Source organism: Ceratotherium simum, chromosome 22 (assembly GCF_057802395.1).
Source record: "Ceratotherium simum simum isolate JZ-2026a chromosome 22, ASM5780239v1, whole genome shotgun sequence".
In the NCBI taxonomy this organism is placed as follows: domain Eukaryota; kingdom Metazoa; phylum Chordata; class Mammalia; order Perissodactyla; family Rhinocerotidae; genus Ceratotherium; species Ceratotherium simum.
In genome coordinates, this window is record NC_141921.1 from 8435001 (window position 1) to 8462704 (window position 27704).

Here is a 27704-nt window from a genome sequence, read left to right on the forward strand (position 1 = left end):
TTGTGGAGATTTCGAAGTGCAAGGGGACTGAATTAATTATGAAAGGTTAGAAAATGCAGGACTGATACTACAAATAAAACTGTAAAGAAACAATACATGTTCCCCAATCATATATAACAAATTAATTTGGACATTTTAAGCTACTAGTGATGATACAGTTAGGTGACGATAAGTAAATGTACCTGACTTCTAAACTGCTGGTGAGCCATGCTAGCTGTTCCATCTCAAAGTTTAGAAGTTATCTTTCATTTCTATGTATCCTTTTCTCATTTTAAACTATTGCTTCAACATTTTGTTGTTTAGAGGCAGATAGCTGTATTTGGACACTTTCTTAGCATGGTTATTATAATTTCTTTTCAGTATTCTCAACAATGGAATAATTAAAATGAATATTTTCGAAATAGCAGCTTATAGAAAGTGCTTCAAATTTGGAAGAAAACACTGAAAATGGAACGTGGTGACTGGGCGGGGAGGACAGTTCAAGAAATAACTGGAGAAAATAGAATCTTACCTGGAAAGAACATAGACATCCTAAGAAGCCATGTTTTCCCCCTAGACTCTTGAAGCTAGGAAAGTTAATAGTCTTAATTCTGGAAGAAAGAGAACTCCAGTAACAATGGGTAAGTATGGGAAACCTTGAGAGCTGGAAACCACTGCCTGTGTAGCTGATGTTATTGAAGAGAGGCACAAAAAGAACACCAAGAAGCAGCAGGAACACTAACCCAAATTAAACCATGCAGATCTGAAGGGAAGTATGAAGCGCTTAAATATCTTACCCCTAAAATTTAAATGTAATTCATAGTTAAACAGGAAGCAAGTAGAATGAGCTCAGTAGAGAAGTAACTTGAGAATCTGAAGAGATGAAAAAGAATAGATGTGTTCCCCAATTTCTAAATTGCTGGTGAACCGTGCTAAATGAAGAGTATATGGTATATGGATAGCACACGAATGAGGGCTCAGAAGAGAAATTTGGCCTTAAAAATCTAATTGGTTATCTTGGATTAGGTGTGCAGTTGAAAAGCTGGAGATCTGATTTGTGTTACTTGTTTCTAACCTTTCAGTCTCATTTAGGGCAGATGTAAACGCAACTCTCATAAAATTCAAATATTTGTAAATCAAACAAAAAAGGGTAACCTTCAGACTAGTCACAAACAAATATGACATTTTCAAATGATATTTAGTAGATCTTTATTAACACTGTGTTACCCTGGGGTGTTCATTGCACTCCTTACTTCTTATGGTTAACTTGATCATCAATTATCTGCTTTGATCTATTAAATAAGAGAAAGAGAAGGAAGGAAGAGAAATTTGTAGGAGTTGTGTTATTATATGATGTGCTATTCTGTGCTGTGGTTATCCACTTAGGAGTCTCTCTCAAAATTTAGTCATCCATTGAGATAGTCTTTAAGACCATATCCCACAATGTTTTAGAACTGATAAATATCAGTTTATACCTTGTTATTAAAACAAAACACAAAACAAGCAAGCAAACAAACCAAAAAAAAAGAAACCTATAGGATAGGGGAAAAGGGCATATAGTCTCTCAAGAAATGTAGGTACTCCATGTTAAAAAATGGTTATTATATTCAGAGAATTGGTTCTTTTTATTAACAGGACAACTTATCCCCTGAATTCAGAAACTTAAAATTTTCATCATAGTTCTTGCCTATGATGTTTATCTATTTTATGATTATGATTTATGATGTTTATGATTATAAAGTCAAAAATAGTTTAATGAAGATTAACCTTTTGCAGTGTGACATCACAAGTTTTACAGTGAGCACTAAACTAACTTTCAAAAATTGAAGTTTAGTTATTTTAATACAAAGTATGTTACAACTAAATATAGACTACTTTTATGACTTGACCCTTGGAAGTAAAAAAAAAAAAGTCTAGATGAAATTTTACCATTTATCATGACCTCAATAATTACTATTTTTGTTGTTAATAGTAATAACAGGAACAATATCCATTTATCCTACTTTGTTCTAGGCACTTTGCTGGGCCTTTGTATGTTTTGTCCCTAATCTTCCCATTAGTCAGTCCTGAAGGGTAGATGTTATTATCCCGGTATTTACACATGAAGGAACTGAGGCTTAGAGTAGTTTAGTAACTTTTCCAACACTGCCCTGATAGGAAGTGGTGAAAAAGGGGATCCTGGCCCAGGTTTGACTCTAAAAGCTACCCCTTTCCATTATCCCATAGAGATTTCCTTATGAACCTTAAATCCCAGGTCCTTATTTTTCTTTTCCAAGCATAGTTCCCTAACTTTACTTACTATGAACATTCAGATATTTTCCTTAAAGAATCTATCTTGTCCACATAAGATTGCTCCCTTTGCCTTAAGCTCATCTTAGACCTGTCTCTCTTGGAATAACGATAACATTAGATAGCACTTAAAAAATACACTAGATACAAGGTGCTAGTCTTAGCATTATACATATAATAATATAACTCAGTTAATCTTCCTAACAACTCTATGAGGTAAAGGTTATTGTTTGCCCCATATTACACATGAGCAAACTGAGGCATATTCATATGACCTCATAATTAATCAGTGGCAGTGGTATCTGAATCCAAGTAGAGTAGAGTTCATGACCTTCCCACACCATATGCCTCTCATAGCAGAGGAAGATTGATGACAGGATGTCTGTGCAAGCCTATCCATCATCTGTGTTCTTCATCATGCTCTAATATTCACTGTGGAGCAACTCAACAATGAGCATGCCACATTCATTGTGGCCATAATTCTGCTTTCCTGGAATGTGAGACACTAGATCTTTCTGTAATTTACTGTGAAGTGTGACCACTGTGTGCACCATGTCTTCCAATTCTCTTTTCCTTTCTTTTAGTTTCATTGGTCTAGAAACAGTTGGCAAGTTCGATTATTCATAAGCTTTTAACATCCAAGAAGGAGAAGGTATCATCATTCTAGGCTTTTTCATCTCTAAAGCTCTTAGCCAAGGGTTTACTAATTGATCCGTAAAACTCCAGAAATAATATTAAATGTTATCATTTTAAACGTGGAAGATGCTATGGCTAGTTATTTAAAAACTTGTCCAAAGCGACAGATAGGATTAAAATGTGGAAGCTCCTTTACACTGAACATTAGAATATTGCCACTAGCCCAGTCTCACACTTTCAAATCAGATAATTGTATGTAGAAAGAGAGCACTGGATTTGGGGGTCAGAAAACCTTGTTTCTAGTCCAAGCTGAGTAAAATCATTACTTTATCTGTGCTCTGTACCTCATCCCCTTCTGTATTTTCAGAACTATACATTATCAGTAATCTCCTCTTTAGTATTTTTACTAAAATATCATTGTACTAGATATTTTATCCACATTTAAACATGAGAAGCCTTTCATCTGAAAAGAAACACACATATACATACCGTAAAAACAAAGACAAAAAGTCTTCCTTGACTCTAGCTACTACTTTCTCTCCTCTTTGCAGCCAAAATTCAAAAGGAGTTATCGGTAGTTACCATTTTTTCTCTTCCATTATTCCTCAGCTTACACCACTCTGGCCTTAAACCTATTTCTCCAGAATAGCTTTTCTTCAGGTACCAATGACTGCCATGTTGCTAAACTAAGTAGGCCTTTCAATCCTCATTGTACTTGACTTCTTATCAGCATTAAAGAAAACTTTTTATTGAAATATGTTCGTTCAGAAAAGTGTACAAATCATAAATGTACAACTTGATGAATTCTCTTAAAGTAAATATGCTCATGTCACCAGCATCCAGATTAAGAAGGAACATTTCCAGCGTCCCAGAAGCCCCTCTCATACCCCTTTCATCCAAGACATAAGACCATAGATTAGTTTTGCCTGATTTTAAATGGAATCATATAGTATGTACTATTTGTCTAGCTGCTTCCTTCTTTCCTGCCTTCCTTCCTTGCTTTCTTCCTTCCTTTTTTTCAACCTTAATTTATGAGATTGATCCATATTCTTAAATCCATTCATTATCATTGCTTTATAATATTCCATTATGTGGATATTCCACATTATTCACCTATTCTGCTGTTGATGGGGCAGGCATTTGGGTAGTTTCCACTGCTGGGCTATACTTCTCAGCAGCATTTGACACTTTTGAAAACTCGGCCTTCCTGAAATGCTCTTCCCATGGCTCCCAGGATACCACCCTCTCCTAGTTTTTTTCCCTGCCTTTGTGGTGCTCCTTTCTTTTCTGTCTTTTGGAAGCTCATGCTTCTCTACCCAGTCCCTAAGTATTGGAGTTCCTTAGGGCTCAGTTCCGTGTACTCTTTTTGTCTCACTTTGTATGTTCTCCCTAGGCATTCTCATCACATATGTAGCTTAAATTATCACCCATGTTATGGTGATTAACATATTTATATTTCTAGCCCAGTTCTCCCACGTCAGCTCTAGAAGAGCCCTTCTTACCATGTCCACTTAGAGGTCCCAAAAGACCTTAAATTCAACATATCCAAATTGAATTGATGTTCTTCCCTGGCCATATTTGGTCCCCTTTCTAAAGTTACCTAATTCCATGAGTGGCATCACCAACCATCCAGTTCCATAAGCCAGTTAGGAGTTACTCTTGATACTTCTCTTCCTTGCTGACCTTATCCAAATCATCAATTCCTGTCAATTTTAGGTCCTGTATATCTCTCATTCATTCACTTCTATCCATTTCCGCTGCCACCACCCTAGTATAAGCTACCAAATTCTTGAACCTGGACTATTGCAAAAGCCTCCAAACTGGACTCCCATATCCACTCTCACTTCCCTTCAATTCACTCTCCGTACTACATCAGGATAATCCTTTTTGAAAAAGATTAAATCTGCTCCAGTAATCTGTCTGTTTAAATCATCCCAAATAAATACCAAAATCCTTAACATAACTCACCAGGCCCTGCATAGTCTGACTTGTGCTTACTTCTTTAGTGTTGTCTTATGTTACGGTGCCTCTTGTTCTCTAGCTACACTGGTCTTCTGTCAGTTCTTCTAGTGTGCCATCATTGGGCCTTTGCAAATGCTGTCCTCTCTACCTGGCACAGCCATCCTCCCCCTTGATCTCTCCTGTATAATTCTTACTCATTCTTCCAGCTCAACCATTTCTTCATGGAAGCCGTTCTTTCATTGCATTTACCACAGTTGTGATTTTATATTTTATGTAAGTGATTATTTCCCACTTTAAACTGTAAGTAAATTTTGTTGTGATATTGGAATTATGCAGACAAATGGGAAGAATTACTGTGATTTCAGTTCTCATCCTTTTGGTCTATTGGTCTGTCTCCCCTGTCGTTCTACCATTCCCGCCATAGTTCAGGTTCTCATCATTTTCTCCTGGGTTCCCTGTTTCAGGTCTCCCTCTCTTGCTTCCCCCAGTCTACCCTCCCTTCTGCAGTATAGTTAACTTTGTGAAATGCATTTGCATCATATTATTCCCTTGCTTTAAATCTCTCTATGGTATCCCATTGTCTTCAAGATAATGTCTAAGCTCCTTAATGGGGCATAAATGACCCTTCATGATCTGACCTATGCCTCTGCTTCTACCTGTGTCCCTCATCAGTTTACACCTTACCTGCCCTCTAACAACACTAAACTAATTGTTTCTTAGATGTATTACCTTTTTTCTTGTCATTTTGCTATTGCTTATATCATTTCCTTCTCTTCTAAGATGCTTGCAATCCTCCTGGCCTACTCCTTAATCATATCAGCCTTTTAAGATTCAGCTGGTACTCCTTTGTGACATTTTTCCCTGAAGTCTTCAGGCAAAGTTAAACATTTCCTCTTGTGCTCCCAAAGCATCTATTAGGGAACTTACCACATTGGTAAAATTAGTGGTTTATACTTCTTATGTACAGGTACACTTTACTGTTTGTAAACCCCTCAAAAGCACAGATTCTGTTCTATTTATCCCTCTATCCACAGACACATAGCAGGTACTTGATATTTATTGACGGGGTGATTAGAGAAGAGTGACCAGGAGAAATGAGGAATGGTCAGACTTTAAAGTGTGAAAAGATATGTGCGTTCAAATTCATATTGTATATTGAATTCCTTCTATTATTGTTGTTAAGACTAGGTCAGCTGCAGGATCCTGGTGCTGTATAGAGGGAGGAGTTACAATGCATTTGACTTTGGGTAATTAGGGTTCTTATTATGTCCTCAAGATCAGCTTAACAGTCAGATGTTTTTATTGCACATCTGGGTACTATATGACACTTGAGTTTTACTTTGAGGTCTTATAAGGCACCCAAGGTGAGTACATATGAAAAGTTAAAGATATGATAATGCTGATGTTATATAGTGCATAGGGTGAGCCTAGTAAATGTTGAAAGAATAAAACCATTGATCTGCTTTTCAGTTTTAAACTCATTTCATGTGGACTAACTCATTTTTCTTTCATAATCTTTTTAATCTGGCAGAAGAGTTGTTGTTTTGTCTCTTACAAATAAAGAAACTGAGGTTCAGAGAGGTAAATGACTTTGGGAAGAACACTAGAAAGTTGTGGAGTCTGGACTAGAACCCCATTCTTCTGACTTGTCTACCAGAATGTCTCCCTGTAATCACATGGCCTTTCTGGTTGGCTACACCAGCACAATGCCATTTATGCTTTGATCTGTGAGAAATTTTTTAACCTGGGCCAAAATTTCTGAAAATTTCCACACTACAGTCAAAGGGAACATTTTCCCTCAAATGCCATAATTAAAATAAATGAATATAATCTAGCAAAGTCTTCAAGTGCTCTTTACTTGTTTTGAGGTAGTTCAAGCTTGGTACATCTGTTGAGCTAGTTCATGCTTGCGGATCTGAGGAGATGAAACTCAATACAGGTAAGGTTCACTATAGTTGGGAGATGGTGAGAGCAGTAGGGTCGTGGTGAGAAGCAGAAGGAGAAGATGATATTAATGAGCCTAGGGTGTGGAAACTAGGGTACAGTATGGAGTTACCAAGTCTGTGATGATGGAGAGAACTAGATCCTAAAAGAGGATTTGGGGAACAAGGATAGAGTCTAGAAGAAACTCCAGGTTGCCTCCCAATTGTGCCCAGTTGTGATTACCACTGCTCCCAGATATATACAGATATATTACCGTCAAAGGTTTCCCAGGAGAGCCAGGTTCCCCTCTCCTCACAGTATCCCCAAGGACATCCCACTCTAGTAGAGAGGCAATTCTCGAGTCAGTTATTGCCGCTTGCCCCGTAAGTTGCCTGTATGTGTCCAAAATGGCAGCCTACTGGTTCTTTAGCTTCAAGGAACTACCCTTGGTGAATGCCTCCTGAGTTGGCAAAGCAAGAGGATGCTTTCATTATCCTCCTTTCCTAGCAGACTTCACACAAGACTGACCATAGTATGGTATTTTTTTCTCCCAGGCGGTAACTGAGTAAAGGTTTTAGTGTTAGGAAATTGGAGAAGATCATGTTGAGTAATGTTATTTTGGCTCTGTCAAATAGATTTGAATGTCACTTTAGCTGGGGAGGAGTTCATATGACATCATTTAGGAGGCTCTTGAATTAAGTGCTGGTGAAATTTGTGAGTATCTTGAATGACAGAGTGTGGAAAAAGAGTGTGGTACTTTGAAGCCTAATAGGCCCAGCTCATAGTCGCCCCTCTGTAACTTGCCGCCTGTTTGACCTTGGGCAAGTCATATAAGTCCTCTGAACTTTGGTTTCCTTAGCAGACAAGTGAGTTATATTAGAAAATATGCATGTGACCTTGTAATAGAAGATCATAAAGTAGCTTTAGATAGATTTACTTATTTTGTTAAGCCTGTGTTTCCTCATCTGTTAGGTGGGAATATTAGCACCTTTAGGATTAAATTAGTTAATTAATATGATTGCCTGACTAAATAAAAGTTAGTTTCTTTCACATGGGTGAACAGATATAGATTCTGGCATTGGAACAACTTGAATTAGAATTAAATTTCAACCCCACCAGGAGCAAATAGTCTCTCAGGACTTCTGTTTCCTGAAACAGGGGTAATAATACCTACCTCGTAGAGCCTTTGTATTAATGGGGAGTGGGGAGATGAATTTAAAGTGTTTGGCGTGTAGTAGGTGCTCAATAAATATTGGAATCCTCTCCCTTTCTCTCCACTATCTTCCCTACCCCAAACCCCAAAGTTTTGCCCTAACTCTAAAATTCTCTAATTCTGTACAATTCTAATACGGAAGTCTTTAGCAAATGAAATGGATCAACTAAAAATTGGTAAATTTCAAATAAAAGACGACTCCTGAATGACAACCGTACTGATGTTCTTTAAAAAAATAAAGGGTTCCTTAATTCTCAGATCATTTCTTGGTCTCATTTTGCTGAGAGAGCTCCAGAGTTTTTATTTTGTTTTGTTTTTGAAGGAATATTTGCAACATTGTTACTGTACATTAATCAAAATAATGTTGTATAAAATGATTTATTCCTAGCCCCTGGAAAAAATTTTTCCCTTTTTAAAAAAGTTTTGTTATACTCACATTCAAGTTTCTCCCTTTTTTTTAAGTGTAGTACTTTTCAGTAAATTTATTCAGCTCAAAGTTACAGGTTCATTAGTTTTTTGAAAAATAGGACTTATAATTAGTACACGAAAATGATTACTGCCTCTTTTGGAGAGTTAACACTTTAGCACAGCTTTCATTTTACAGTAATTTTTTTGGCATTGGCATAAATAAGTGCTGCAGGTATGAATCTGCCCACAGAAGACATGCTTGGCTCAGCATTATTTTATCATGTCAAAATATTTTTAAAGGATTATTGAATTTGAGGGTTTTCCTATTTTTTTAATACAAAAGATTATTCTTGGTGTGTGTGTGTGTATTACATACAAGAACCAGTGAACCAATAAGTAAACATATACACATGTATTTAGAGGGATTACTTACTTACTTGTTCTTGTTTTTACCTGAGTATGAGTCCTAAAAATATAATAATAAAATAATGCTGGTGTATTATTATTCTTATGTGAGACATTATTTAAAATATATTAGAATTTTTTTATGTATAGTATATATTACTTGATAGTTTCTATACCAATTTTAAAAAAATGTTTTTATTAGCAACATCGTGCATCCTCATGAATTTGAGAGCTGTCATATCTTACAAAGTAGATTTGAAATGACATTTGAATTACTCTAATTTTCATGAAGTCCTCAGAGATGAAACATATTGGAATGCAAAGATAATTATACAGAAACACTAAATATGAAACGAAACTAGTGTGCCTTTATCGAAAAATGAAAATGTATAAGTTCAAATTATGTTGATGTTGAATTTGAGTGTTCTGTATTTTGCTTATTTTGACGGGTGGTTTCAAGTCATCAGTGACTACTGAATTAAATTAACCGGCTATCTTATGTCAGAATCTTTTTAAGCCTTATACTTTTCACTCAGACCCAGAGGTCACTCGAACAGTACTCTGATGATAGTTTTTAGTATTTCTTATCTCACTTTGGAGTGGTTTCCAGGCTTTTTTTTTTTTTTTCTGGGTAAACTATGTTTTTCTCTAGAAAATTGCAAGTATCTTTCATATTTAATCTTGGCAAGGGGCCGGCCCCGTGGCTTGGTGGTGAAGTGCCAGAGCTCCGCTACTGGCCGGCCGGGTTCGGATCCCGGGCACGCACCGATGCACCGCTTCTCCAGCCATGCTGAGGCCGAGTCCCACATACAGCAACTAGAAGGATGTGCAACTATGACATACAACTATCTGCTGGGGCTTTGGGGGAAAAAAAGGAGGAGGATTGGCAATAGATGTTAGCTCAGGGCCGGTCTTCCTCAGGAAAAAGAGGAGGATTAGCACGGATGTTAGCTCAGGGCTGATCTTCCTCAAAAAAATAAATAAATAAATAAATAAAAAATAATCTTGGCAAGGAAATACCCATTTAAATTAAAGCAGTAGGCATTTATCATGTGGCTGGCCTAACAAAGCAACCTACTGAGCCCTGTGGGGGCTAAAAATGAGAATATAAGACCCCGGCTCTGTCCTCAAGGACCTGAGGGTTCATGACGTAAACACAGACACAGGCAAAGTGAAAAGAACCACAAACCAAGAATTCTAGAGGTTCACAATAAGGGTATGGGACTTGAGCAGAAGGAGAACAATCACTTGGCTGGGGTGGGCCAGGCATGGATTAACCAGAAAGGTGAAATTCTTTGTTCTAGTTTCTAAATAGCACCCATTTATGCTGCTGTGCCTAACTTGGTATAGTTAATGAAGACTCTATTTTCCAAGAGGAAAAGCCCTGACAAGATGCCCAGCAGCACTATGCCGAGACCATGTGCCGAGACCAAAACTGTTAGCGTATCGATCTGAGTTTTGCCAAGGAGTTAGATGCTGCTGGAAAAATATCCAGAGCTCCTATGTTTGCTGTCCAAAGAGTTCCACAGTGTTGTAGGATAAATGGCATTCCACTATTGACTAGACATGTGCCAAATGGCTGGTTGGTACTCTCTATGCATACAAAGCAGTCTTGAGAAGTATCCTTGCATAGTTGAAGGTCCTCTGATTATGATGAGCTGAAGTCACCACTGATTAATAGTAGCTGTCTAAAACAATGACGATTTTCCACTAACAGAACCTCCTTATCAAACTTAAAATGAGGAGCCAGCATGAGGTAAAAGCACCTTTCTAACCGAAGATTTTGTCGTGATGCTCTGTGAATATGTTGTGATTATAGAATAAGACAAAGGGCTTGTTTTGATAAGATCCTGGATTCTTGTAATCAATATTTCCTGTGTTGACTTTATATGCTTTTGTTAATAAATGACTTGCTAAATGTTAGAAAAATGAAGAAAAATATCTTGAGAATTTTTTTTTTTTTTTTTTTGCATAAGACCCCCCTTCTGTATTTTGGCTTGAGAAAAATTCTGCATTTCTAATGCACCATTTGTGTATATGATGGTTTTAAAATTTGTGGAACTGTTATGATACTGAAATTATGTTGCCATACCAAAATTACCGTGGATTTACCACCAAAGGATGTGATTTCCTGCAAATAAGCAATTAATTTCTTCTTTTGAATTCCTGCTCAGTGTCATTATTTTGTCCTTTGCTTTTCGTGAGTGTTTAATACTTCTAGATTTTGTTTCAGGGCTAGTCTCCACAAGCTCTGGTTTGCATCCTTCAGCCAGTTTGTTGATGTGTGTGGGGGCAGGGAGACAGAGTGGGGAGAGAGAGAGAGAGAACGTTGAACTCCTTTAACTCTGACCAGGTAATGGACACTGGGCATTTGTGAATCAAATCATGCACGTTGTGGCAAATACAGATCCATGCACTGTTGCTTTTTTAGTGCATATTAGCATTGATTATGATGTGGACATATTTATTTGCCAGACTTTCCAGATCTTCATCTAAATAACAGCAGCAAACAGTGAAGTAGCCAGAGTTTAGCAATCATCATTTGGTGTTTCCTTGAGTTCAAATTGCAGTAAAAATGGAGTAAAAGATCATTTTATTTATTTTTTAAATCCCCTGTCAGAAGAGAGTAATTAACTCAAGATCCACAATTAGCCTCACAGCAGTCCATATTAACCACCTCCAACCATCCCAGGTCTTTCAGAGGTGGCATAATTCTGAGATTATTTTGCACTGGAAACAGAGAGGCTTATAATAACTAGCTTGAAACACATTTAAGAGTGTGAGGTTTTTCCTTTTTCTTTTTGTGTTAATGTCTGTCCTCTATAATGATAATTATCTGGTTTGCAAATGGAAAAAAGACAAATGTTAGGAGAGAATCCTTCCTTTCTACCTAGTTATAAATCTGTGTCTTTCCTTTAGTAAATCTAGAAGTACCTGCTTTGCTTTAGCTGGAGATTTCATTATTAAATTAGTTATGTGACACAAAAGAATTAACAAAATGAATAAAATATTCAAGCTTGGGAGAAAATCATGAAGAGAACTTAGAGAAAACTCATCACCATTGCCTGCTGGTAAAGTATAATTGTTGGCTCTTCCTTGTTTACCCTTTTGGTTTGGTTTTGTTTTAAAGGAAATGTTCGGTTGCAGAGCATTCCTGCATAATTTAGATATGGCGCAAAGCTCGACCCTGGGAGCCTCGTCTGCAGCTCTCTGAATGTTTTTTTATGCAACCTGCTTTTACAGGTTTAAATTACATTCTGTGACACTGTTTTTGTGGTTGAATTAGAAACTTTTTTTTTTTTTCAGTTAAACCTGTGATAAGTAATTGTCACAGTTAGCGCCCTGGTACAATGCTAATTTGAAGTGACATGTCCATACTGGCCCTCCGTAACATGAAGAAGCCTAACAGGTGTGAGGGGTGTGGCTTCCCGTGGGCTGTGTTGAACTTCTAACCAGAGAAAAATAGCAGAAAATGTGAAATGAACCTTGACTAAAGCTGTCAGCAGTAATTATCTCAGCAACACTTTGTGGGGAGATAAAATAAGCACTGATGCTTTTATAACCTGAACGCACTGCATCCAAGATAGATTTCTCACCCATTTAACATAAACTGCTGAATACCTTTCAAGAGATATTTTCATAGAGCCTAACTAAACAATAACAACAATAGCAATTATCATCAAATATAAATTGTTGGAAGGCATGCATTTGTTTTTAACAAATGGTTTCTTTTTGGTATTTGTTTAAGTAGTTTTGGTAACAGCAAATTTTTTTTCCATGCTTCTTGTTTTGGAAAGCCATTATGGGGTGAAATCTATTCCCCAGAGTTATGTAGCAAGTAGTATATGGAAAATTGTATTATCTTCTGGAAAAGGATACTTTCGCAATTAGAAAAATGCTTGAAAGTTTGGTTTTCATTATTTTGAGAGGTGTTCAGTGTGTTGGACTGGCCCATATGAAATAGGATAATGTATGTGAATGAGCTGAATGGACTGCAAGTCTTCATATCAGCGCTGCTGCATACACTTCCTTGGAGAGATAAAAAAGCACTGTACTTCTTGAGAGGAGTAGGACCCAATCTGTTCTCCAAGCACCATTCATTGTCATTCTTGTTGACAGCAATATTTTTAAAGTATACTTTAATTTACTTAGAAAATAATTCAGATGACATGATGACTATGTTTGCCTGACCTGAGAAGTATAGAAAAGTTAAAGTGCGGTTTTTCTTTACAAATTTTCAGGCTATAGAAGCTTACTGTGTTAAAAAACAGATGAGATTTTGCTATGTAAATTGCTTTCTTTATTTCTTTCATTGCCTTTCTATGCCTTAAAATAGAGTTATGATTTCAGGTAATCTAATGACATTTAGAGACTCCTAAAATTTTTTCATAATTCAACTTTACCGTGTTCTTGCACCCAATAAATCAGAGGCTTCACAAGCTAGCCAGATTGGCTCACATTTAAAGTGGAAGGGATGTCATTACAAAAAAAACTAAGAGTCAACATTTGTTAATCCTGACTCTGTTCTATTTATTAGCTCTGCGATCTTGGGTGAAAATATGAGCCTCATTTTTCTTTTCTGTGGAATGGGACTGTGGCAAACTATGCCAGGTGCATTCTCACTAAGAGGATAACAATTAGGTGTAGCATAATAAAATAGAGCTAACATGGTCTACACTTCACTCACAAACCTATAGCCTAGAAAACCATTAACTTCATCAAATCAGAAACTGTTCGCCATTGGCTGTATCCCTAGCACTCAGCTGAGTTCTTGGCACAGAGTGGATGCTCAGTAAAGATTAGTTAAGTGAATGAATAATAGCATTTTGCACTCTACTTAAAACAAATTCAGTGTTATCTGTTTGTCTATTCCCCAGAGTTATGTAGCAAAATCCCTACAATCAGCCGTATACACACACGTATATATGTAAACTCTAATCCTCACAACAATCTTTTGACTTAGAAACTTTGCAGAGGAGGGAATTGAGGCACTGAGAAGATAGGAGAATTGTCCAAAATGATACAGCTATTAGCTGGCAGACCCAGGATTTCGAACACTGGCAGTATGGCTTTGAAGTCCGAGTTCATAATCAGTCTGCTTATATACCTCTCCAAGGAAGCATAATGACACCTGATTACCAAAGAAATTGCCTTACAGTGACACATGGTTTTCCAGAGACTTCCTTGTCACAGGTGCAAATGATTCAGGAGACATGGGTATGAGATTCCTTCCCTATTCAATGGGATACTCCTTCTCCCCTTCACCTTCTAGAACATCAAGTCCCCTGACCCATTGCACCATTGAAGCAGTGTTGCTGCCTTTCTTGAGACTGCCTCTTCCCCAGTGCCAGAAATGTCATACAGGGTTATGGCTTGGGCAGACTTCCACAAATGTAGGAAGACAGAGTTTTGATCCCTAGATATTTGGCTTTCCCCTCAGTTGGGTCCAGTTCCTGGGCCAGGCTTTAGTCCCTTTAACCCAGACCCTGACCTACCCATGTTAAGTCCTCTGTCTCTAAAATCCCCACTGCCTCCTTCTACCCAACTCCCACTTGGGATTCCAGTCCTCCCCTCAGGAACTAGCTAACTAAAAGATGTTTATTTCTGGAAGATTTGTCCAAGTGTTACTAGGTATGAGTGACTGAGAAAAGACACCAGGTATTTTAGAGAACAGAGAAAATTTTGAGGTTGGGGAGGTTATAGAAGGCTTTCAGGAGGAGATCGAGCTGAGTTTTGAAGAAGTGCTTTCACTTACTTTTCTCATATGATCCTAACATGCCTATGAAGTAGACAGGTGGGAAAAAATGGGAAGGGAAACCGAGCCAAGAGTAACGGCAGGAGGAAGAGCCTAGGAGTAGGCAAGTGCAAGCCATATTTTTGGATCAGTGAGCAAACAAACCCGTGTACAGTATAAAAAAGTAGTTGGGGATAATAGCTAGAAAGGTGGGCCGGGTCTGGCCTTGAAAAATTTGTTCAGAGTGAAGAAAAGACTTTGGAAATCACCTAGCCCAGTTATTTTTCATTTTACAAGTGATAAAACTAAGGGAAGAGAGTTGATCAAGGTCACACAATGAATACAAGGCAGATTTAGGATTTTAACCCAGTTCATTTTCTCTATGTACAGTGTTTTTTCCATGTATTAGCCCACCGATATTTTTATACACATGGAATCATATCACAGGCAGCATTGATGGGAGAAAGTCATAAAAGGGCACTGTGCAGCCTTAAGACGTAAAAGAACAATACTTGCTTTGCTTTAATGGTGGTGACGGAAGAGAAGTAGCTTACAAGCTGGTTAAATGTATTTAAGCTGGAAATTCTCAGTAAGCTTAACTGGTCCCCCAGAGTCTCTGCAGCAGATAGGAATACCCCTTTCCTGTGCCCCCAATAGTATGTTTTCCTGTCTCTCAATCTTGGTTAATTTTATCTCATAGAAATTAAGTGGGAAACCTGTAGCAAGTTCCACTCTTGGATATCACTTATAATATATCCTTTTAAAAATCTCAGTCATAAGCAGATAGTGAATGTCAGAGATGGGCTCCTAGATGCACTCGGAGCCCAAATATATCTAAACAACCAGACTCTCCACTGGGTGGCACTTAGAAGAATGTCGTACAAGCTCTTGAGAAGAGATAAGAAACACCTAAATAAACTTACTTTGTTCACCGAGGAAGAAAATATTTTATGAAGTATTGGTCAACATTTTCTGGATATCTTTGGTGTGGAGAAGATTAAGTAATATGTTTGGTTGTTCTGTGTATGTTTCAGAACACATACTAATTAAGTTAAATGTAGTTGACATAAGGTGTTATGAAACATTTAACTTATACCAATAAGTTGTCTGCATCTAAGTACCTGACATATAATAGAAACTTAATAAATGTTTATTGAATGATTAAGTTATAGACTCTGAGTAACTGGATGGTTAATATAACTTATTCAGCAACTAGCTCTAAATTATGAAGTGATTATGGGGAAGAAGGGCAAGGTTAAGGTACTTCAGATTACTTTTTCCCCCTCACCAGTCTGTGGATTAGAAGCAATATATTTAATATATTCATTCCCTCTTCTGCCCTCCACCAGAGGGTGCTCATAAGCAATTAAATGACATAAAGCAGTAGAGACAGGAACTGAGAAACAAGTGCCATTTTAATTCACAGCATGGATTATTGGCCTCTGTGCAAAAGAGTTGACTTGAACACAGAACTCTTGATTCAACTGAAGTAGTTTCTTTGGTTTAAAGTTGCCTCGCAAATAACAACTTGTTTGCTTGCCTGAGCTAGTATCTTTATACAGGTTAAATCTGACCATTCTCGCTAAATAGATGTGAGAGAGACTATGCCACTGGGCAGCGTTAGGCTGGCCTAATAGCGCTATATTTCTTATATAACTTAATGCTCTTTAAAAGTACTCTAGTAGTCTGAAATACTTCAGAAGTTCTTCTAGTGTACTCACTAGAATTAATAAATAATAAAATCCAAGAATGTTGTTATTATCTATATATTTAGTTTATAAAAGTACATCTGTTGAGAAGTTTTGCTAATTCTGTTGCAGTGGGCAACTCTTTATCTCCCTATGATGTAATCTGGTTTTAGGGACTGAGATGCGGCAGAAGATGAAAAAAAAAAACTTTTGTGTTGAGCAACCTTTTTTTGACAGAAAGAGCTGAAGATGATGTTAGACCAGTGCAGGGAAGCATGAAGGTGGGCAAGTGTAATGTAGAAAAGTAGCATCAGGGGAGCCAGCCTGGTGGCATAGTGGTTAAGTTCACACACTCTGCTTCAGTGGCCCAGGTGTGGACTTACACACCGCTCATCAAGCCGTGCTGTGGCAGAGTCCTACATACAAAAAATAGAGGAAGAATGGCACAGATGTTAGCTCAGTGACAATCTTCCTTAAGCAAAAAGAGGAAGATTGGCCGGTCTTCCTCACCAAAAAAAAAAAAGGTAGCATTGAGTGATTCTCCTTGTTTTCAAGAATTCCAGCAGGTTAAAAGAAACAAAACAAACAAACAAACAAAAAACAAGTCAGGAGCATTTTAAATTATTTTCATATTTATTTCCCCAAATTTTTTTTTAGAAATTTGAGATAATTAAACCAAGATAGTTACTAGTATTTTGCAACTATCATGTCTTTGAAGAACATAGTTAAGGTTATCTAGTAGAAAGACCTAGGTTAAGAGTCAGAGAACATGCTTGTGTTATCATTAAGCAGCTGTGTGACTTAGGACAAGAAACTTTACCTCTCTGTCGCAGTTTCTCCCTCTGTTAAATGGCAGGATTACACTAGATCTTCTTGTGAGGAGAAACTGCCTTTCATTTGAAATCTGTTGGGAATGGTGGGGCTACTGATAGAAGTTTAAGAGTAGGTTGCTGATAAGCTTCTCTCCGGAGAGTCTCATTACTAGCTTGGAATGTAGCAGAGGGTACCTGAGGGGGAGGGTATGGCAGCAGCACTTAAACTCAGCTAAGGCTTCAAGATCTGTGATCTTCTGGTTAGATACCAGCAACTGATGAATTCTAATTCATCACCGTCCAACTCTAATATCTTATGAATCTAAAATGAAGCCATCTATACCAGCTATCCTTGTTTCTTCCAGCTCTGCTTGCTTGCATGATAACATTCTTATTTATATGCATAGCAAAAAGCCTCAGAATTTGTTACTGTTGGTGTTTATTGCATTAAACCTTACCAGCTTGCCAAATCCATTGAGGACAATAACACAGCAAGGCCAGGCGGAAAAAACAGTTTTTGAGCTATTTACACAGGAGTTTTGTAAATAATTGATCTTGACCTGCACATCTCTTATAATATTCCAATAGTTCCAGAATATTATTAGTCACTTCCTTTTTAACAGTGTGCTTTTTTATGAGGTGACTAAACTGCTATTTAACCCTGCTACAAGAATGTGGCAGTGGGCTAGTCCAGACAAGTGAATGTGCACTTAGTAACTAACATTCTTAATAAGCTTGCTTCAACCTGCCACAAATTAAAGCTCTGTGACTTTTCTAGCACATAAGTGATTAAAAAAAAAAAAAAAAGCTTGGATTGTGAATAAGTAAGCTTTTTTGATTTGCACTCTGGTTGGCAGTAAATGAAACTTCAGCCTCATGATTTAGTTTGGCTTAAAACTACCCTAATAATCTGTCTAGCTGAACAGTGAGCATTTGAAAATTTTAAAGGGGTGATCCAGCAGTCATCTTCAGGGCTCCTTACTCGTAAAAGGCTTTTTTTATCAGTCAGAAATGTGATGTAGTTGAAAACTCCATATCTTTGGGAGTCAAATCTGGTTTGCCACTTAGTAGTTGATTGATCTTAGACAAGTTATTCTATCTCTGTAAGGTTGTTTAGTGATCTATGCAATCATGATTATCTTTAATCTGCAGGATTGTCATGTATGATAGACGTATATTATGTTAAACACTTAATATATAGTGCCTGACAAATTTTTTTTTTTAAAGATTTTATTTATTTATTTATTTATTTCCCCCCCCAGAAGCCCCAGTAGATAGTTGTATGTCATAGCTGCACATCCTTCTAGTTGTTGTATGTGGGACACGGCCTCAGCATGGCCGGAGAAGCGGTGCGTCGGTGCGCGCCCGGGATCCGAACCCCGGCCGCCAGCAGCAGAGCGCGCTCACTCAACCACTAAGCCACGGGGCTGGCCCCGTGCCTGACAAATTAATGGTGTCCGGGAGTAGCTGTTTTAATTAAGCCAAAGAAAGTAATTATTGTTTATCAGACCTTAGGACAACATATAGTAGGGCCTTAATAGTTGTTTGAATTATTTTTAAATGGCTCTGAGATAAAACTGCCAGAGTGTGAATTTTGGCTCACTACTGAGTACCTGTGTGACCTTGGGCAAGCTTCTTAATCTATGTAAGCCTTAACTATCCTCCCCTTTAAAATGGGGATTATAGTAATACCTATCTGGCAGGGTTATTTGTGAGAATTAAGTGGGGTAAGGCATATAAAACACTTTGCATAATACCATTACATAGTAAAATCTCCATAATAGCAATTATTATTAAAATATTTTAAAAACTACTGAGTGGTTTTATGGGTATTTGTATACATATTTCAAAACTTATCAAATTGTATACACTTCAAAATATGTGTAGCCTCAATTAAGCAATACTCAGTGATATGTGTGTGTGTGTGCATATCTTTTTTGTATTGTGATGATTATATTCAATGTTGTTGCCCAGTAGCATTTCTAAACCTGAATGGAATTAATTACACTGATGCCTTGTCAAGATGATGACAAGCTTGAAATGTGGTTTTAAAAAAAACTTTCTTATATTAATTTTCTTTTTGAAAACACCAGGGAATTGTATTTTACAAGCTGATTTTTAAAAGATACACGTAGTAAAGCTATAGTTTCAGAATTGTTAGGTTGTGTTACTAAGTATATCACGTGCAGGGCAAGGATCCTGCAGGTGACTGAACTGAATCTTCTTAGTGACGTATTAAGATCACAGTCCATTAGAGCTGGAAGGGATCTGTAATGTGGGTTACTCCCACATCTTACAAAAGGGAATATTAAGGCTCCTGATGACTAGCCCAGGGTCTCATAACTCATTCTTCTAAATTCCAATCCAATAGTCTTAAAATGTCTTAGTCTCTATCATTAACAATGAGGAAGTATGTAGGCTCCAAGTATGTATTTGGGAGAGGACTAAAATTTGGCAACAAAATAAAAAATACTTTCAAGCACTAATTCATATTTTTAAAGAAAGCGTTATTAAGAAGGGCCTGATAAACACTCTGAGGGCCAAGCTTAAAATAATAATTCTGTGTTACGGATTTGTCAGAGATAGCTAGTCATCAGTTATAATGGTTTAGGAGTTATCTTTTGTACATTGTCTTAATATTTCATTTTAATTTGTTTATAAGGAAAACTTTGTATACTTTCTTAATTATATAAAGGGAAACATTGAGAAGATTCTAAAACTTCACAAAAGAATGTGCTTTTTGGGCTTCTCAGTTGTTTCAAATAATTGCCATTATTATTTATGAAAATTAGTTTCACGTGTACCCATTGCATAGCTCGGCAAGTCACAACTTTCTGGTCTCAGTACAACCTTTTGTGCTCTTAAAAAAAATTCATCAAAGACCCCAAAGAGCTTTTGATTGTATGGATTATATCTATTGATATTTGTTATATGCAAAATTAATATTGAGTAAAAATTGTTTATTTAAGATAATAATAAATCCATTTCATGTTAATATAACTAGCATTTGTTATGAAAGTTAATTGTATTTTCCAAAAAATAAAATTACTGAGTAGAGTGACATTTTACACTTTTGCAGGTCTACTTAATGTCTGGCTTAATAGAAGACAACTGGATTCTCATATCTTCTCCATTCAGCCTGTTGTTATATATTGTTTCAGTTGAAGTATATGAAGAAAATCTGGCCTCACACAGATCTGTTGTTGGAAAAGGGAGGAATGTTTTAGTCTTTTCAGATAATTGTGGATATTCTTCTTTGATACAAAACCAGAACTTGATGAGTGATAGTTTTCTAAAGGTTAGTTTCAGTGTGGAATCTAGAGCCATATCAATGTACTTTTTGTGCTTTGTTACAGTAAAATCCATTGCTCTGTCTTGCACTTTGAATAGATCTTTTACTCCTGCACAATTTTATAACATCATGCATTCATTGTTCATTTGGAGAGTATTGGTCCTCTGAGTTGCACAGATTTTCTAATGTTGACAGATTTTATTATATGATATCAAAAAGTCACATCTGTTAATATCACCACTGATCTGATTAGAAAAGTTTTTAAGCATTGGGAAGCTATTGAGCTCGTGATGGCTGATAGTTTTCCAAAATTTTAATTTTTACTTAAAACTCAGATTTTGTCATTGGCATTAATATTGTCAGACTTGTTTCTTGAAGTAACAGGCTTGCTTCATTCATTTTGGAGGAAAATCCCGTCAGATACTTAAATCCGAATAACCATAGTTTGTCGGCCAGTCGTTTAGGTAATAATAGTGTCCCACGAAAAAAGTAGCTGGTTCAGCACAAAACTCAGACAATTGCACAAGTGTGTTTTTTCCTCAACACAACCATCATACTCGGCTGTATAGCGGGAGTGCTTTATGCATACTTCCCATTTGTCACATAGAATATTAAAAGATAAGTACTCAAGAGTCAAGTTTAATTAAAAGTAATGATTTTTACTGATTCAACGGGGACATTCTTAAGTGAAACTAGCATTTTAGCAGTGAGAACATGGCTCTGGAGACTTCAGCACAGTAAGGTACCACTACCTTGATTTGTGCTAAGGTAGCCACAGTTTCTCCCCCTGTTGCTTTTTCACCATCAGTATAGAAACACAGTGAAAAAGTCAAAAACCATCTAAGTATTATTATGAAAATTATTTTGGCCTTGTGGAACCCCTAAAAGGATCTCAAGCACCCTATGTCTGTAGACCACACTTTGAGAATCATTAGCATACGAAAAATACTAAGAAAACACTAAAGAAAAATACTAAATACCTTCTATAAGAAGAAAAGGAAAAACTTCAAATAGACTTTAAGAGTATTCACTAACTGGTGGAATATCTACTGTTTGGCAAATGTATTCACCTTTAAGCCATCCTCACAGAAAGCCTGTTAGGAAAGGTAATATGTGTTTTTATAGAAGAAGAAACTGAAGTTTGAGATTAAAAATATTGATTGGAGTAAATAATAGAACAGTGACTAGCAGAAGTGAATTTGAAGTCAGGACACTCTGACTCTGAAAGTCCTTGCTTTCAAGAGAATCAGAAGACAAGCCAAGAAGACTAAAATGTGGAGCAGCAGGAACTCTCACTTACTGCTGGTGGGAGTGCAAATGGTACAGCCATTTTGGAAGACAGTTTGGTGGTTTCTTAAAAAACTGAACATACTCTTACCGTATGATCTAGCATTTGCACTCCTTGGTATTTACCCAAAGGAGTTGAAAACTTATGTCCGCACAAAAACCTATACACAAATGTTTATAGCACCTGTATTCATAATTGGCAAAACTTGGAAGCAACCAAGATGTCCTTCAGTAGGTGAATGGATAAATAAACTGTGGTACATCAAGGCAATGCAGTATCATTCAGCACTAAAAGGAAATGAGCTTTCAAGCCATGACAAGACATAGATGAACTTTAAATGCCTATTTAAGGCATTTAAAGGCAATTTGAAAAGGCTACATACTGTATGATTCCAACTAGATGACATTCTGGAAAAGGCAAAACTATGGAGACAATAAAAAGATCAGTGGTTGCCAGGGTTGGGGGGGAGGGGGAGATAAACAGGCAGAGCACAGAGGATTTTTAGGGCAGTGAAAATACTCTGTATGATATTATAATGATAGATAAATGTCATTATACCTTTTTCAAAACACATAAAATGTACACCACCAGGAGTGAACCTTAATGTAAACTATGGACTTTGGATAATGATGATGTGTCAATGTAGGTTCATCCTTGGTAAAAAAAAAAAATGCATCATTCAGGGGCCGGCCCGGTGGCGTAGCAATTAAGTTCCCGTGCTCTGCTTCTGCAGCCCAGGGTTCACGGGATCGGAACCCCGGGCATGGACCGACGCACTGCTTGTCAAGCCATGCAGCGTCCCATATAAAGTAGAGGAAGATGGACGCAGATTAGCTCAAGGCTAATCTTCCTCAGCGAGAAGAGGAGGATTGTCATTGGATGTTAGCTCAGGGCTGATCTTCCTCACCAAAAAAAAAAAATGCACCATTCTAGTGAGTGCTGTTGATAATGGCAGAAACTATGCATGTAGGGGGCGGGGCAGGGAGTATAGGGGAAATCTCTGTATTTTCCTCTCAATTTTGTTGTAAACCTAAAATTACTCTTAATCAAGTCTTAATATGTATAACAAACTCCTATGACATTCAACAACATAACCCATTATATGTATATAATAGGATTAATTGTAGGATCAATTTGCCAGTGAAATTTTAGGCATGAAAATTCCACTCTTTCCCCCAACTTCTACCCATTCCCAAGCATCCAGAAGATTATACCCCAAGATGTGCGGCATTTGTTTAAGGGTATAGAATTAAATAATAAAATAAAGAAATCTTGAATTTGTAAACCTATTTTGAATCTCTGCATCTGTGATGTAAGTCAGAGAATTACAGTCTAACATGGCCAGAAAAAAAACTGAATAAAGCCTTGAAACATATTTTGAAAATGAGTCACAGTTCTTCATTGTATTAGGTCAAAGCAATCTTGTGATTGAAAGATTACCATTATGTATAGGTTAATTAACTAATGTAATGTATGTAAATCTAAATTTTTAAAGCTAACCATCTTCAACTGTGAAGTTAAACAAACCTTCAGTCCTAAACTTTTTCTTTTTCCAATTTCTTGCAAAATAAATAGCACAATGATAATAGTATTGCTCCTTTATGATTACATAACCATTTGGTTTCACATACGTTATGTCATAGGATCTTCATACCAACTCTGTGAGGGAGATAGAACAGATTGTATTACCCTATTATGTAAATTAAGGACAGATTGTATTACACCATTTTGTAAGTAAGAAAACTGAAGTACAGAAATTCTAAATGATTTTGCTCACAGTCTTTGGGCAATTGAGTGATTGAGCCAGCCTGGATGTAGCCTTTTGACTTCACATCTTCTATGTAAATTTAGGTTATTAGCAAACAGTTACTTTATTATTATTATTATTATTATTATTATTATTATTATTATTATTATTTTTGTGAGGAAGATCAGCCCTGCGCTAACATCCCTGCTAATCCTCCTCTTTTTGCTGAGGAAGACCGGCTCTGAGCTAACATCTATTGCCAATCCTCCTCTTTTTTTTTCCCCAAAGCCCAAGTAGATAGTTGTATGTCACAGTTGCACATCCTTCTGGTTGCTGTACGTGGGACACGGCCTCAGCATGGCCAGAGAAGCCGTGTGTCTGTGCGTGCCCGGGATTGGAACCCGGGTCGCTGGTAGTGGAGCGCGTGCACTTAACCGCTAAGCCACCGGGCCGGCCCGCAAACAGTTGTTTTAGCCCTAACTTCTTGAAATCACTCTCTGAGTAACTACGGTCCCTTCCAAGGGGTCCCCAGCCCTACAGAGACTACCTAGTGGAGAGATAACCCCATCTTCACTCACTCGTATTCCTTTTCTGTACCTGTTCCTATGTGCATCTCTTCTCTCCCCAACTGGTATGTATGTTCTCTTAGGACAGACACTATGCCTTATATTTAATCAATGCTGGGCACATAGTAACTCAGAAATTCCTGACCTTTGAATTTCCTCAGTGCATTGTGATTAGTAGGATCTGAAATAGGATCATGCCGAGGCCCACTTGGTCAGCTGTAGACTAAGAAGAAAGTCCTGGCCGTTCTACTGTTATCTTCAGGAATTTTTAGTACCTACAGGGAAGGTTAATGTTGATAACTGTGGAGACAAGCCCATTGAGGAGCCAGCCCATTTGTATTACCATGTACTTGTAGTGAGCACTTTCCTCCAGTTCCTCCTAAAATATGTCCTCTTTTAACTTACACATGACTGGGCTGTATGCAAAAGTAGTCACAGTGAAAGTTAATTATAACACTTCTCTTCTCCATGTCCTAAAAATAATGATCATTGGAATGATAAGAGCTCTTATGGCTATTTCAGTATAGTTTCAAAGCCCGCTTTTACTTACCGCATCACATTTAACTCTTTCAGAAGTCCATTAAGGTGATTAGAGCAGAGTTTACTCACTTCAATTAATGAACGAGGATACTCTGGCTTAGGATAGAGAAATGACTTTTCCAAGATCAGGAGGCTAGGCAGTACTTGAATCAAGATTTTTCTGGCTCCTGGTTCAAGTTTCTTTCCATTACACTACACTGCTTCTGATTGTCAGTGACATTTACCATCATTACTATTTCATTACCAGAGGATTTCAGGGTGGGGCAAGAGGACTTTTTTCAAATGAAAAATATTGTGAAGGTCACGTGCCTTGAAATTTAGCCTGTACTTCTTATCCAACTTAGCTTTGCTTTTATTCGTAGCGAAATGAAGTAAATTGAGCTAATTGTGACAATTACGTTGATAAATATTATTAAATAGAAATGACAGAATCGATGCAATTTTGCTTTTATTTATTTATTTTTTTATTAATCAGGTCTTCTAGCATTTGTACAGTACAATGCCAAAACATCTAGATGCAAAAACAAACAAAAACCTTTAAAAAGACTAAAGGAAAAATAACAATAATCAAACACATAAGATTTTTATTGGTATAATCTATATGACAGCACACACCTCACATGATTAAAAATACCTGGATATTTATGTGACATTTGCATTTTCCATTCCAAAATTTATCTTCAGATAATTAGCCTGATTATAACACATGTTCAAATTGTAGTTATGACCAATCTACTATTGTGGCTTTGCCTGGTCCCAATGAAGTTAGAGATATTTGGGTTTCCTCATATGTCAGTTTGATTCACACATCCTCAAAAGTTACCAATGGATGTTTTCAGTGTGCTAGTGGATACCCTATTTTATTTCTAATAATAATAAAAGAAACTGCACTTTATATCATCATTACATTAAATACACATGTGTCATTTCATGACCACCAAAAAAAACACCCTCTTTTGGCTATTTAATATTGTTTTAATTCTTTTATATAGACAAAAGTGACATGCACTCATATTTGCCCAAATTTAATTTCAACCTCAAAATAGTTATTTAATATCTGACCCACTATAAACTTCAGTAGAAGCAAATATATGTTGCTCTCATTGTTTTGGCTAAACTAGACGGATTCTTTGGGTAGTGTTTTAGATCATTATGGTAATAAATCAGTAAACTGAGTGTGTGCCAGGTACTGTGCTAGATGCTTTACATACAGTATAGATTCATAAGCTATAATAATGATCTGAAATTGTGGATTAATATTCATTAAAACATAAATGACATTGTTACCATGTGTGGATCCTTTCTTTTTTTTTTTTTTTTTTGGTGAGAAAGATTGGCCCTGAGCTAACATCTGTTGCCAGTTCCTCTATTTTGTGTGTGGGACGATGCCACAGCATGGCTTGATGAGCAGTGCGTAGGTCCACACCTGGGATCTGAACCCGCAAACCCCAGACCGCCAAAGTGGAGCAAGTGAACTTAACCACTATATCACTGGGCCGGCCCCTGGAAACTTTATTTTTAAATGCCTTCAGCAAACACTCTTCTAAGTACCCTGCAAAAAAGATTTATAGATACTGCCCTGGGAATTAGGAAACGGAGGTATTATTCTGCTAATCAGAAAAGTAACAGACATGCTGGGGAGGGAGGTAATATATATGATTAGCTTTATTTTAGGCTTATTACAGTTTCCTGGAGCCCCAGTCTATTGTCTAACGAAAAACAGCCTTGGCTATTTTAACATTCCGTTGTGGAAAAATTTCAAATTTTCAAATCCTTCCTGGTAGTTCAATGCCTGGGCTACTAGAGTAAGCTTTCAATTTTAGCTTCAAAAGTAATAGAAAATATCAAAAAAGTAAAATCCTTTTGTTGAAACAGGGCCTCATTTGTTTACAAATGATGGATTCAATTTTTTGCAGATGTGTCTAGCTGAATCAGGGCTCTCTTACCCCTGCCATCGACTTACAGTGGGAAGAAGATCTTCACCTGCACAGACCCGGGAGCAGTCTGAAGAGGTAAGCCTGTTTGCCAGCTTTTCTTTGAATGGAAGGCCTATCCTCCACCCCCTGCCCACTTCCTATCCTTATCTGCCACAGCAGTGAATAGATAAAGTTAATGTAGTGTGAATAAAGTCTCAGTAAATTCTTGAAGACAGGAACTTTCCATGCAAGGTTATTGCTAATATGCTCCTTCTTGTTTTATAAGTTTCATGTTTCAACAGACAGAATTTGGGTGGATTGGTTGAAATGATTTTTACTTAGAACTGTCAGGTTAACAAAGGGATTTTCTTTGCTGCTGACTGTATGGTTGAGTACATTTATTAGGATTGATCCTCAAGGTCCTTTAACTCATTGAGTTGTATGAGCCAGGCATTGTGCTTGATACGAGGTAACAAAGATGAATAACAATGTACCTATACCAAGGTGCTCAGAGTCAAAGGTAATAGATTAGTAAACTAATAATAATGGCATAATGTAATAAATGCAGTGATAACTGCACCACGGGGTGCTGTAGAAACAAAGAAGAGGGGCAGATTAGATTGAACATATTTGTGTATGTGTTGTGCCTGTGTGTATCTTTGTGGGTCTGAAAGATGTTAAAAGGCAACTATCTTTTCCATGGCTACAAATAGCACTCTGTGTCCAACTATAACTTTGGTTATAAGGGAAAGGGAAAGAGAGCCTGGACATTATAGTTTATCCATTTAAAAAGTATTTATCAAACTCCTACTACGTGCTAGGAAAAGTCATCACCATGGCTTAAAAAGTGTGTGCAACAGAGGTCATAACTAAATAGCACAGAAAAACTGTATTTACATTAGTGTTTTTCAGGCTAGAGCGTGATCCAAGTATTCGAAAACTTGGGTGAGTCCAGTAAAACCTTTTCCACTTACATACTATACAAAATGTGGTTGCAAATTTTTATTTAAATTGACTATATATTTTGGACACTCATTATGGAAGCTGCTACAGGACCTTTCCAGCCATCCTCTGAATATGTATTTATATCACTTAAATATGTGAAAGAGAAATGGGACTGCATAAGTGGAGTTCTAGTCTATGATCATCCTGTGAAAATGATAATTTGCTACTCTAGTTTTTACCGTTTTTTAGAAATCCACAAAGAGGGAAGGTTTTGCCCCTGCTACAAATACTACTGTACTGTTTTCTTGGGCCTCTAAAAATATTAATTTCCTTTAAAGAGCCCACACCATTTTTTCTAGCA

At 37.0% G+C, this 27704-nt stretch overlaps 1 protein-coding gene across 5 annotated transcripts in view; it reads left to right on the forward strand.

Moving 5' to 3' along the window:
- Window positions 1–27704, forward strand: part of FAF1 (Fas associated factor 1) — a 487297-nt gene that overhangs the window by 316995 nt on the left and 142598 nt on the right. For 4 of the 5 annotated variants that reach the window (XM_087445969.1, XM_087445971.1, XM_087445970.1 and 1 more), the window contains exons 9-10: window positions 20129–20347; window positions 26399–26494. In XM_087445969.1, the coding sequence (XP_087302095.1) occupies window positions 20129–20347; window positions 26399–26494 (315 nt within the window). The remainder of the gene's footprint in view (window positions 1–20128; window positions 20348–26398; window positions 26495–27704) is intronic. The other variant, XM_004438535.3, reaches the window with a different exon arrangement.